This window comes from Callospermophilus lateralis, chromosome 15 (assembly GCF_048772815.1).
Source record: "Callospermophilus lateralis isolate mCalLat2 chromosome 15, mCalLat2.hap1, whole genome shotgun sequence".
In the NCBI taxonomy this organism is placed as follows: domain Eukaryota; kingdom Metazoa; phylum Chordata; class Mammalia; order Rodentia; family Sciuridae; genus Callospermophilus; species Callospermophilus lateralis.
In genome coordinates this window covers 60,671,699-60,685,575 of record NC_135319.1, presented here as the reverse complement: position 1 = coordinate 60,685,575, position 13,877 = coordinate 60,671,699, and the positions used below count along the sequence as shown (strand labels likewise).

At 32.4% G+C, this 13,877-nt stretch overlaps 1 protein-coding gene across 8 annotated transcripts in view; it reads right to left on the bottom strand.

Annotated features, from left to right (window-relative positions):
- Window positions 1-13,877, bottom strand: part of Exoc6 (exocyst complex component 6) — a 212,909-nt gene that overhangs the window by 52,118 nt on the left and 146,914 nt on the right. For all 8 annotated transcript variants that reach the window (XM_076835327.2, XM_076835331.1, XM_076835332.1 and 5 more), the window contains one exon: window positions 3,944-4,085. In XM_076835327.2, the coding sequence (XP_076691442.1) occupies window positions 3,944-4,085 (142 nt within the window). The remainder of the gene's footprint in view (window positions 1-3,943; window positions 4,086-13,877) is intronic.

The window sequence follows — 13,877 nt, the reverse complement described above, 5'->3', positions numbered from 1 at the left end:
GTGGAGCCAACCTAGATGCCCTTCAATGGATGAATGGATAAAAAAAATGTGGCATTTATACACAATGGAATATTACTCAGCACTAAAAAATAACAAGATCATGGCATTTGCAGGGAAATGGATGGCATTAGAGCAGATTATGCTAAGTGAAGTTAGCCAATCCCTCCCCCCCCAAAAAAAAAAAAACAAATGCCAAATGTCTTCTCTGATATAAGGGGGGTGAGGAGGAAGAGCATGAGAAGAAGATTACCTCTAGATAGGGAAGAGATGTGGGAGAAAAAGGGAGAGAGAAGGGGAATTGCATGGAAGATGGAAGGAGACCCTCATCGTTATACAGAATACATGTATGACAATGTGAGGGAAGAAAAAAAAAGTGGGTCACATTAGATTGGGTAGAGAGAAGTGATGGTAGGGGAGGGGAGAGGAAGGGGGGAATGGAAGGACAGCAGAATAAAATAGACATTATTATTGCTGTGGGTATATACGTGACTGCATGACCAATGTGATTCTGCAACCTGCATACTCGGAAAAATGAGAAATTATATCCCATCTGATTCAAATGTATGATATGTCAAGATCATTGTACTGTCATGTATAAGTAATTAAAAAAAGAAAAACAAACCAAAAATTAAACTTAAAATAGAATAAAAATTTAGTTAAAAATTTTCTTAATATATTCACTAGAGAAAGCTGCAGTTTTTTGTTATTGTTTTGAGGTTTTTCAATACTGGAGATTGAATCCACAGGCACTTAACTACTGAAAAACATCTCTACCACCCTCACTCTTTTTTTTTTTTTTTTTTTTTTTGAGACCAGGTCTCACTAAGTTGCTCAGGACCTTACTAAGCTGCTTAGACTGGCTTTGAACTTGTGATCCTCCTGCCTCAGCCTCCTGAGTGACTGGGATTATAGGTGTGTGTCACCATGCCAAGCTACCATTCATTCTTCTTCTTTTTTTTTTTTATTTGAGAGAGAGAGACAGAGAGAGAGAGAGAGAGAGAGAGAGAGAGAGAGAGAGAGAGAGAGAGAGAATTTTTTAATATTTATTTTTTAGCTTTCGGTGGACACAACATCTCTATTTTATTTTTATGTGGTGCTGAGGATCAAACCCAGCACCCCGCGCATGCCAGGTGAGCGAGTTACCGCTTGAGCCACATCCCCACCCCCATACCGTTCATTCTTAAATGATTTATGTGTCAATCACTGAAAGTCCATGAGTTGCAGTAGAAAAGAGTATGGGCCTCCTTCATTACTTATACCACACTATTAAAAGTAAAAAGATGCCTTTTGGGGGGGAAAAACATTTAACATCACAAGTTGTGAAATAAACATGAAAATATAATCAATTTATATTTGTTTGGTCATTACTGAAAGTATATAATACTGTATTTAAAAAGTAATGATTATGGTGATAGATGATATGCATTAAGAGGCAGAGTCACCCAAAGGGAAAATCTTAAAAGGAAGCCAATTTGTCTTCTATGGTTTCTCTTTGAGTTTTGGTCCCTTCCTTTCCCTATCTCCAGTGCCAAAATTTAGCCCCCAACAGGCTAGGATTTATCCTTCTTATTCTTGACCTCAGACTTTCCTAAATGAGTTATACCTCATACTCAGGGTCTTCCTTGGGGTTCTTCAAGAGATTAGTCCTTTAAGAAAACATCACATTTAAAAAGGATCCTTTAGCAATTCTGCCCAAAGTAGTGAGTAAAAGCAAAAAGTATCACTACAACAGGATAGTAATAAGGCAAAGATTGGCCAGGGGGTGGGGGTGGAGTGCCAACTTAGTTAGGCTACCCTTCATACAAAAGTATGAACAGATAGAGTTAGACATTGAATTGCCTAACCAAACAGCAATTTCTATCATTCGGCAATAAATCTAATTGAGAAGAAATAACCAAACACCAACAAAGGGTTCAACCACCTAATTATTTTGAAGTCACACTAGAGATATAATAAAACAAAATGTCTCAAGCTATATCAATGTAAAATATGTACATAAGCAATGTCATACTGGAATGAACTCATAAGACAACTTTTTTTTTTGGTATTGGATATTTAACAGGGGGATTTTACTACTGAGCTACATCCTAGCCCTTTTCATTTTTTATTTTCTATTTTTTGGGGATAGAGTCTCACTAAGTTGCTTAGGGTCTTGATAAATTGCTGAAGCTGGACTTAAATTTGTGATCCTCCTGCATCAGCCTTCTGAGTCACTGGGATCATAGGCATGTACCACCACACCTGGCATAAGGCAACTTTTTAAAAATTTTAAGAAATCAGTTTTTAGCTGTGAGCACGGCTGAGAGGTACAACACACACTTAGTATGTGCCAGACCCTGGGTTCAATAAGAAAGAGAAGAAGAAAGGAAGGAAGGAGGAAAGAAATTAGTTTCAAACTACTTATAGAATAATAATTTGAGCTTAGAGAGCTTGTAAAAATTTTTAAAGTATTTTTTTTTTGCAAATACAAAAATATTTTGTAAATGCTAGTTTTATTTTTTATAAAGAAAATAAATGTTTTCCAGTTAGAGAAAATTAGAAACATTTCCTAAGAAAATGAATTTTTTTCTCTAGCGGAAAACCTTATACACAATGGACACACAAATATTTGATCCTTGTTGGGAAAAAAAAAAAGTTGCAGGCTGCTGACATTTAATTTTTAAATGTCTTTCACAAAGAATATATTATTGCAAATATTTCCTCAGACAAGTATTTTATAATCCTTCTTGTGCCCCACTGACTTTCAATTTATCAATGGAGGTGCCTAACTCAACTGTCAACAAGGGATTACTCATTTGAAAGTACTGCTTGAAAACTGCTAATGTATACTCATGTTCTATACTTTAAAAGTTATAATTTATGGGTTGATAAAACCCATATTCAGAAGTACATATAATAAGGCCAAAAACACACAAGTAACCAAATCGGTTTTGAAGCTGATTAGCTAATGTCAATACTAGATTATGGAATATGAGAACTTTAGTACCTAAACAAAATAAAGTAAAAAATAATGGCAACTATAAAGGCTTGAGAAATCTTTGGGAAAGATAAACAAAAATTTAGACACTTCATTTGGTATGCAGGGTCTTTTTTTAAAGAGAGAGAGATAATTTTTTAATATTTATTTATTTATTTATTTATTAGTTTTCGGCGGACACAACATCTTTGTATGTGGTGCTGAGGATCGAACCCCGGCTGCATACATGCCAGGCGAGCGCGCTACCGCTTGAGCCACATCCCCAGCTCCAATATGCAGGGTCTTAAGATTGTTCTTCTACCAAATATCTAAAAAGTTATTAATAGAAAAAAGTGCCAAACTTAGAATCATCTCATTCATTTATGAATGACAAACATTAAGAGTCCTGGCAAGAAAGCAAGAATGACTTGAGAGGGTTGGAGTTGAGGCTCAGTGGTAGAGTACTTGCCTAGCATGTGTGAGGCACTGGGATTGATTCTCAGCAATCTATTCTATTTATTTACTTATTTTATAAAATAATAATTTTATAAAATAATCTATTTTATTTATTTACAAATAAATATTTATAAATAATATTATATTATTTATAAATAAATAATTTTATTTATAAATAAATAAAATAGAGGTAGTATGTCCATCTACAACTAAAAAAATACTTAAAAAAGAAAAAAAAAAGAATTACCTGAGAAAGAAATATTGGGGATAATGAGTTATCTTTTGAATTATCCCAATCTAGAGTACCATTTCAGTGCCTCTCTAGAAACCTTGAATGTGAGGCTGGTATATTTTTCATTTTTCTCTTCCTTTAAAGAAGTTAGTTCTACTCACAAGGCTGCCAAAAGTTTAGTTACATTAAATCCTTTCCTTCTTCAAAATATCCTACTACCACTATATATATATAATTTTTTTCATATAATTTAAATATACATTCCTTGAAATTCATGAACTAACCAACATGGTACTTACATTCACACTGTATGACATCTAAGTTAAATTGCTGAACAGCTCCCATGCTTATCTGTTTTAACTCACTATCCAGCAGCATCTGCATCAAGGATGTTGACAGATGCTGGCAGGCTGACATGCAAGCTGTCTGGGCGACTTTCCCCTGTTTAAAACAAACAACCAAACAAAAAACAAACAAACAAAAATAAATAAATAAGCAAATACAAAAATAAACTATAAAGTAGTACAAAAATTATATACTGACAATCTTTTAATAGTGATTATTGGCTTTTCTGTTTCTGCATTCTGAATAGCTATGCCTTTGAATTGTAAGAACCAAAATTAATATTCTTAGTTCCCTCATCTTTCTCAGGATATACCATTAAAGATCTAACTGAAATACAAAGAAAACTGAAATACAAGTTAAAAAGCTATTATTATTTCAGATCTCTTGAAATATCTAAGATTAAAAGAATTAATATCTAATATTAAAATAATGTCTGAAAATTTAAAAAATATTGATATTTCAATATTAAAATATGAAATTTATGACAAAATCACCATAACATCAAAAAACACACTTTTCCATATAATGCTCTCTAAGCTCTCCTTTGTATATTTAACTAAACCAAAATGAAGAAAGTTAATGTTGTAATTCATTATTACTATTTAAACTGTATCTAATTCAAAATATACTTTGAGCCATAAGTCCTTATTTCTATTCAGAATGCTAGTCTGTGACACAGCTTTAATTACTGATGGGAGGGAGGCTTATTTACCAGTATGACTTCAAACTGAATTACATACAGATCTGTATTTAGTTTTAGAAACTGAGTTTTAAAATCATTTGGTAATTTAGAAATATGTAGTAGTTAAGTGAACTACATATGCTTGTGGTTTTCTTTTATTAAGGTATATAACATTTAAATATATTTTCTACTAATAAGGTCCTGCAACTACGTGAACTTTGATAGCCCTAAGTTTTCTTCTTTTAGCCTCTAGGTTATATAGCTAAATTACAGTACTACATCACTTTTAGTATAAACTATTTATTTTAAAAGGCTTTGCATTTGAAATAGAAGTTTAAAATAAAATATTTTAAAGACTCTTCTAGATAAAATCTTCTAGTATAATACTGCTCCTAGAATGGCTACCTCTAGCCATTATGGGATTTGGTGATTTGATGATAAAATTTAAGATCTATGGTTATGGTTAGAAAAAAATGACTTCTGGAAGACAAGCCATGCTTTGCTTCATTTCCATTAATAAATATTTAACCATTTATATTTAATAATTAGGTTTCTTCCTACTTAACACAAAGGCAATAAAGCTACAATCATGAAAAAATATCTTCCAAACATAATTGCTACAATAAATGGGTACAAAAATGTTTATGTGGATTTAATTAGAAAAGTAATAAAGAACATAAATATATTTTCACATTTGTTAGAACATTTGTTCTTTAACTTACACATTAATAATCAGACTGGAAACAAAGAACTTTTATGAATGATTCGTTAGCATTTAGACACTATGCACAGTAGAAAACTGAAATGGAATGTCAATTTCTCAATCAAAAACTTGAGATAAAAGCTGATGCAAACAATATACTTGACAGATACTGATGAACTGCCAAAAAGGAATGTAACAAACAATGAAAAACCCAGCATGCTTCAAGATCTCCCAATCCTAAAAGGAATTAGTCTGGGAGACATGCAGCTCCATTCCCCAAGCAGAATAATATCAATATGAATGAGAGCGGGGATAAAAGGAGAAAAAGAAGAAATCAATGACCAGTTATTTAATTACAATATAATAGGTTTGTGAAAATGGAAATGTCATTGTGACCTAATGGAACAACTAGTATATTTTAGTTTAATGTACTTCTCCATCAAATCAGCTCCATGTTCTATTTATGTTGCTACTATAATGTACTCACTACAAAAACAGATTAATAAACTGCAAATTTTATTATTAAATTCATTTTAAGTTCATTTAAGCAAATACACTGCACAATATAAGTAGTATTGTTTTCAGTGAACCTTTAAAATTTAACAGATTCAGAGGCTACAAATATGTGTGTGTGTGTGTGTGTGTGTGTGTGTGTGTGTCTGTGTGTAACTGGAGCTGAAAATGATGGTTAGAGTACAGATAAAGTTATTCCATAAAATGATAGAAATAGGTAATGAAAATTCATATTTAAGTTACATATAATAATAAAATCCTAACATTTTTTTGATTAGGCATATTAAATACAGGCTTATTGTTCTCAAATAAGTTTAAAAGATTTATAAAATATCTTATAACTATTTCAAATGAAATAAATTCTTCATTACTAGAGATCAAAATTTAAGTTATCAAAGGTTCAGATTCTTTCCATTTAAAAAATTATGTTCTATAAGATTACATACTTTTTAAAGTGCCTACTTTCTAACAATAGAGAGTGTACATATATTCTTAGATTTCATCAACTACTTAATTTTATTTATTTATTTATTTGAGAGAGAGAGAGAGAGAGAGAGAATTTTTTATTTTTTTTTTAGGTTTCGGTGGACACAACATCTTTGTTTGTATGTGGTGCTGAGGATCAAACCCGGGCTGCATGCATGCCAGGCGAGCGCACTACAGCTTGAGCCACATCCCCAGCCCCTACTACTTACTTTTAGATAGAAAAATTCTAATCTCTCCAAAATGTGCACACTTAAAAAATATATTTGACAATTTATTTCTGATGCGTATGGCCCTGCACATACTTTGATATAATTAAACACCACTCTGAATAACATTACTGCTGTTATTGTTGAAGCTTTTAATAATTTAATAATTTTATAAGACAAAAACAATCTAACAATTTTTATAATTATCTTTAAAAACTATCCCTTTTTATTAGAGATGACCTGGTTTTTAACCTGATAACAAAAAAGCTCAAATAATATATGACTGAAAAACACTGCACATTTAATAAATTTTAAACACCTAGAAATTTCTCTTGCCCTCATCTGAAAAATTAATTGCAACTATTAACATTTTTCTCTTTAACAACACAAAATTCAATAAATAAGTTAAAACACCTGCTTAAGTTTAAATGTAACTATGTTTTCATGTTCTAACATTTTGTTGAAAAACAACTTGCAAAGAGAGAAAACCCTTAGACAAACTTCTTATATTTCAAAGGCACTTGTAAAAGAGAATCTGCTGACATATTAGATCCTTTTTGCATTACCCAAAAGCTTTTCTTCTAAGAACAATTGTGGTAAAGAGACATTTGGCTCCTAAGAAATTCCCAAAGGGTCAACCATATGCATCCTTCCATGCACCTTCACAGTGCTGCTTTCTAGATTCATGTCTCAAAAGCAGCTTTCATCATTTACTTGTGTGTCAGTCAATATGATTTATGGACTGCATTCAACAAAGTCACAGCATATAGAATGAGAAATATGACTACAATCTGCTAATTTGTTTTGTATTGAGCCATTTAAGAGTCAAAGACCTGATGTCAGACTGAGACCAGCAACACAATTAACCAGCCGGTGACAGATTCATCCATCCTCCCTGCCAGGCTATGCCAATCAAAGACAGCATGAGGTGACATTTGGTGAAATCAGTAAGAAAACTCATTCTCTAAGTAACCTATGTGAGACCTTGATTGACACTTTTTGAATTTAGTTTGTGGAACACAGCCACTCTTTACTCAATAGTTCCTCACTGCAAGCTGTGAAATAAGGCTTTTAATGCCAATCACAGGAACAATAAACCACTAACCATCAACCTCAGTCTAGAATCAAGAAAACAAATGTTTGTATGTCAAGCCAAATTTCCCAAATAATTTACTATTATAAGTTAAGCTAAAGATTGTTTCCTTTGAAATATTATAAAATGACATGGTAATAAAAATGCATGTTTTATAAGATTATGGTTCAAATTGTTTGGGTTTCAAAGAAATGTTTTCATAGATCTACTCTAATAGTGGGAGAAATGTTGAAAATTTATAAATAATTGGCACTTTGACTTTTCATCTGTAGTTTTGTCTCACCATTCTCTTCTTTCAAAGATCTAATTTTTTTAAAAAAAGGATTGATTCCATCAGCAATTATTTAAAAGCATTTTTCAAGTCTGTTTCATTCTTTCAAGAACATCTCATGTAAAAATATGCTCCTGAAATCACAACCACCTTCCTGTATTGGTTTACTCTTCCTTAATGATCCCAGATGAGTCAAATTCCCTTTATTTATAATCACCGCAAAAACCAACTCTGCACAATAAACTACTCTTTTTATTTAAGTAAAAAAGAAAAATGTAGATACAAATATACTATGCATAATGTTATTTTTTTAATTGATAACAGGTTTTGTTTCAAAAGGTTACATAACCCTTGACAGAAAAAAAGATCATGGTGGATTTAAATATTACACCTAAAACTAGAAAGTGAATTTATTAATTCTGATCCTACCTTTTAAATTATTTAAATTAAAGCAGTAAATTGATGTTATGCATAAACTTACTGCCTCTCAGTTTGCTATATAAATTTCAGTTAGCAGAATATGAAATAGTCTTTCCAGAGGCAAAAAGGGAAGAGAACTTTTTTTTTTCTTATTTCTTTATTTTTGTTTTATTTTTATGTGGTGCTGAGGGTTGAATGTAGGGCCTCATGTGTGCGAAGCAAGCACTCTACCACTGAGCTACAGCCCCAGCCCAGGGAAGAGAACTATTTTGATGGATTCTTCAGTCTCCTGAAGAGCCACAATGTATATAGCCTTTTAAAATACACAGACTGAAAGAATAAGGTCTTTCACCAAATGTGGAGTAAATACTAAAATTAGAAATAAAAATTCTTAATGCGAATTTAAAATGGTGAACCTAGGTGAAAAGTAAATATTTTAATTTAAAAAATCTATTATTTTCCTTCTGTTTCATACAAGAACTACTAATCAAAAGTCTCACTATATGAAACTACATCTTAGCACAGAGGTGCAAGCCTGCAATCCCAGTTATTAGGGAAGTTGAAGCAGGAGGATCACAAGTTCAAGGCCAACATGGTAAAAAGTTGGTGAGACCCTGTCTCAAAAAATAAAAGGCTGGGGATGTAGCCCAGTGGTAGAGCACCCTTGGTTCAATTCCCAGCACAACAACAACAACAACAACAGAGGGCGGGGGGAAGAAACTATATACTACGTCTTACTCAAATATAAAGATACTATTAAATCAGAAAATCTAAAACATTAGTGTAGAATGTGGAATTTTCCCAAGATGATTTCACAAATGCACAAGGATTCCTTTAGATTTTGATCCATTTTCTTATTTCCTACACTATATACAATAGTTAAATGTGTAAAATTCTCAATAAAACAGAATGGGTGAGTTATAAGTTTAAATATGAAGATGAATTTCTTAGTGAATTTTAATAATTGCTTTAATACTACTATGAAGACAGATTTTTAAAGTTATGCCAAAGAATTCTTAGGTCTATAAAAATATACTGATTCTAAACACACTCAACATTCTCTAAAATACTTCTTTTACATTTCTCTATTTCTCTTATACTTGCTTTTTGTCATCATCTAACCACTTCCATCCCTGAAAAAACTAGCTACCACCTTAATTAGCCACAATTCTATAGTCAACTAGGAATTCCCATTCTCCCCTCTTAGGTTTTTCCACTCTCCTTCTAACAATTCTCAATCATAAGGATGCCAGACAGTAACATAAATGCTTATTCTTGGGACACATGCATATGTGCAAACACACACACACTGGACGGGGCAGGAAGACAGAATAGAACATGATTATCTTAAAGTTGAAACAAAATTGTTTCCCAAAGTAAGAAAACTTCAGGACTACCAGTAATACATGGCAAAATTCTATTTCCCTCAAAACTTCCTTATCCCAATCACAGGGCTTATCAAATTTTGTCAGTCTTTGTTTTTAAACTATCTTTTGAACATGGACTTAGATGGCATGCAGTATCCACATTTTAGCTTTTTAGCAAGTATCATTGCTGCTGTCTGTCATGGTAGTCTCAGGTTATCTTTAAACACATCCTAACTTTAGTAGGAAAAAAGAGAATGCAAGGACAAGAAGAACAGTAAAGGTCTAGAAAGTTACAAGGTTTTGAAGAAATGCCTCTGCTTCCACACTACTCATTATTAGGCTGTTATGTTTATGTTTAAATAAGGAAGCGACACAACTAATGCCCTATCACTGTTCTCATTTGGCAAACATAAGAAAAGCAAGAAAGATAAAGATGTGCTTAATTTTCCCTGTGGCTGCCAATACTACAATGTAGTACAGCCAATTTACAGAATTCAGTTTGAAAAACTGAAGCATTCCAAGAATCGTTAAAATAGTAACTCTGTAATAGCAGACTGACAACCTTATTCCTTTACATAAGCATATAGCTCTGAGTGCCAAGACCATTAATAATGAAAATATTTCACAACCCTAGTAAAACTTAAAATTTCCAAAGAAACTGCCATAATACTAAGAGATTAGATAATATAGGTAGTTTCCAAGTATCATTAGTAAACCGGACAAGTGTCACCACCAAAAGCCTGCTGGTTATCTCTTACTAATGCATGTTTGTGGTTAATACATTATAAACACAGCCATAATTAAAGACATAGCACAGAGGAGACCTTAGTCATTTGAGGATTTATATTTCAGTGCCAACCTTTTAAGGATGATTCTGAGGGTCTAGGACTAATAGGGCATCATTTATTTAGGTAAACATTAGAATAGCATGTTCTGTGAAATAAGTATGATGGGGTAAAAATCATTCAAAGGCTGACTGCAGTCAAACCAACTTCCCCATCTCTATGTGGCTTTGCTGTCTTGGCATGGAAGAAATAACTCTCATTAAGGTCTTTGGTTTTCAATTATATTTCATAGCATTTTTCTGAAAAAAAATTATATAGCATAGTAGTATCCTCAAATTTGAGGATTCTCAAAGCTCAGACATGTACTTATCCTGAATAACAAGGACTTGTGAATAGGTAATTCTGTTAAGAATAAGTCTTTACAGACAACTACAGCAGATCTTTGCCAATTGCTCCTCTTTTGCTTCTAAGGATTTTAACCTTGGGGCTGGGGTTGTAGCTCAGGGTAGAGCACTTGCCTAGCACATGTGAGGCACTGGGTTCAATCCTCAACACCACATAAAAAAACAAACAAACAAATAAATAAACAAATATTAAAAAAAGAATAAGAAAGGAATATGCTCTTCAAAAATATTTTAACCTCAAAACTACCATCTATCACATTGATTTCCATAAAAGATAGAAAGACTTAAAACATGACAGCTTTCTTACAACAACTAAAGTCTCTTGGATGAAAGTAAATGATTAAAAGGTGGTTTCCCACAGTCTTCCCCCTCATATGTAATATTAGCCTGAACATACTACTTTGGTGGGACTTTACTCTGCAAAGCCTAATCTCTTTAACTTGTTGAATTTTAGTCCCTTACATAAGTTTTTTCTAAGTGTATATCCACATGTTGTATTTTCTTTTCTCTCTATCTGACCTGCAAACATCCTGTAAATGTATTGAGGTTGTTCTCCCCTCCCATTAGCTCTACCCTTACCTTTCTCCATTATTGTTCCCTCTTTACAGGAGAGGGAAAGAAGAAACAAAGGAAAACAGAAGGAAAAATGGACTCTTTATGGCCTCACCAGATCTTGACTTGCACAGGAAACGTCTGACTCTAATATCTTTCTCTACCACCTACTTTCTTTTTCCTTAGAGATCTGACCTCCCTTTTGATTTTTCTGCTCACAATAAAAGGTAATTTCAATTTAAACAATCTGTTACCCACATATTTTAGTCCCTTTTCTTATTCCCCATTTGAACTTTTGCCCCTTAACTTAAAGAGGAAAAAAACCTTTCTTTTCTTTCTATTGTGGAATACAGATTAAAGGGGAAGATATTATTTGAATCCCTAGAAATTTGCCACTCTTTCTGCAAAAAACTTAATTTTCTAAACATAAACCTCTGTTGTTATCAGGAAGTGGCCGGATGCTACACTTTAAGTTGTTTTTTAATATTGAATCTTCCTATTCAAAATGGTACTTTGCTCATAAAGCCTGAACCAATGATCTAGTCTATTTTCATCTTTAGCTCTGTCAAAGAGTGACGTTATAAGATATCTAAGTGTGCATATGTATGTATGCACACTAATACAGTGCATATACATATAGTCTATAGACTGAAAAGAGTCCATTATAATTATTTCTATTTATATCCCTCTTATCTGTCACAGGTCAGGTCTGAAGTCCTATCCTAATTCACAGATTTCCTACTAAAACTCTCATAGTGTTCCCTTCTAAAATCCCTTCTAATTCTACTACTCTTCCAACTGAGCCTTCACCAAAAGCAATTCAAAATATTGTTTTTTACAATGTTTAACAGCAGGGAAGTATTTAAGTATGCTATGCTATATATACACACAATACTTACACGTTATTAAATAAATCTCTCACCAAGATTAGTCAGCATTTAACTAACTGAGATGCCTACTTAATAAATGTCTAAAAGTATTAAAGTTATAAAATAAAAGTATGCTCACTTTTGACTAAGAGGCAATTTTGTTTTGCAATTAACTTCCTACACTGAAAAATCACCTGTTTTAAAGCATTAAGAAAAACCTTCATAAAAACATAAATTCTACTTCACATAAAAGGCTTTGACTGTTTTCGACCTTTTCATATGCTCTGTCTCAAAAATCTTTAGCTTTATCTAATGCAATGATTATACTGTCAATGGTTGGTTTTTGTTGATGTTTTGTGTACTTGGAATTAACTCATTATAACAGTATGAAAATAGATAGCAAAACATGTCATAGAAATGCCTAATTTATATCCATAGAAAGAACTATTCTACATAAATAACTTTCAAAACACGGACATTGGACATTCAAGTACCAAACTTTAAAAATTTCTAATTAAAATTTATCTAGAACAATCCCCTACCCTCGAAAAATCAAAGACAATAAACAATTTGAATTTTGGGACAAAGGGTCAGTCTCACTTATGAACACCATTTTTGCTTTCTGAATATATAAATGGTTTATTGGTAGGAAATATGTTAGCAAATTTAATATGTCTTTTATACTTTTTGTTAGCCTCTAGAATTTTTATTTGATTAAACAAACAATCAAGAGCCCCAGAAGTTTTTGAACAGGGAAATAGATTAAACTGTACTTTAGAAAGAATTATCTGACATTGGTGTATAGGATGGACTGAAGTAAGGAGAGACTGCTGGAAGAGATCAATCCAAAGACAATTACAATAATCAAAATTTGAACTTCAATAATAGGAATAAGAACAGAAAAAGAAGGATACAAATTAGGAACATTTACATTTCAAATGCTAGATGAGATTTTTTCCCCTAAGAATTTTCAATATTTATACATTTTGAAAATATTTAATTACTTCTTAATCTGGTTGTCAAGAGTTCAAAATTGTATGTTGAAAAGACAAATAGAGTAAAAAGAAAAATATGATAAAGCTATTTTAAAAAGAGAATTGCTTGGACTGGGGATGTGGCTCAAGCGGTAGCGTGCTCGCCTGGCATGTGTGGGGCACTGGGTTCAATCCTCAGCACCACATAAAAATAAAATAAAGATGTTGTGTCCACCGAAAACTAAAAAATAAATATTAAAAATTCCCCCTCTATCTAAAAAAAAAAAAAGAGAGAGAGAGAGAATTGCTAAGGCAATTCAGGAAAGCAATATTGGGCTGAATTGAGAAAAATTTGTACTGGGTCATGAATCACATTGGCTCACAATGGGTCATGTACTAGGTTAAATTTCTACAAGTTTGGCTAATAGAGTTGCAGAGAAACTCAGAAAAGGCATAAATTGTCTTAGAAATGACTAATAATAACAATATTTTTTAAGACTGTATTTTATGCCAGGCACTGTTATAAACATTTTATGTATACTACTTCACGTAAGCCTCACAAA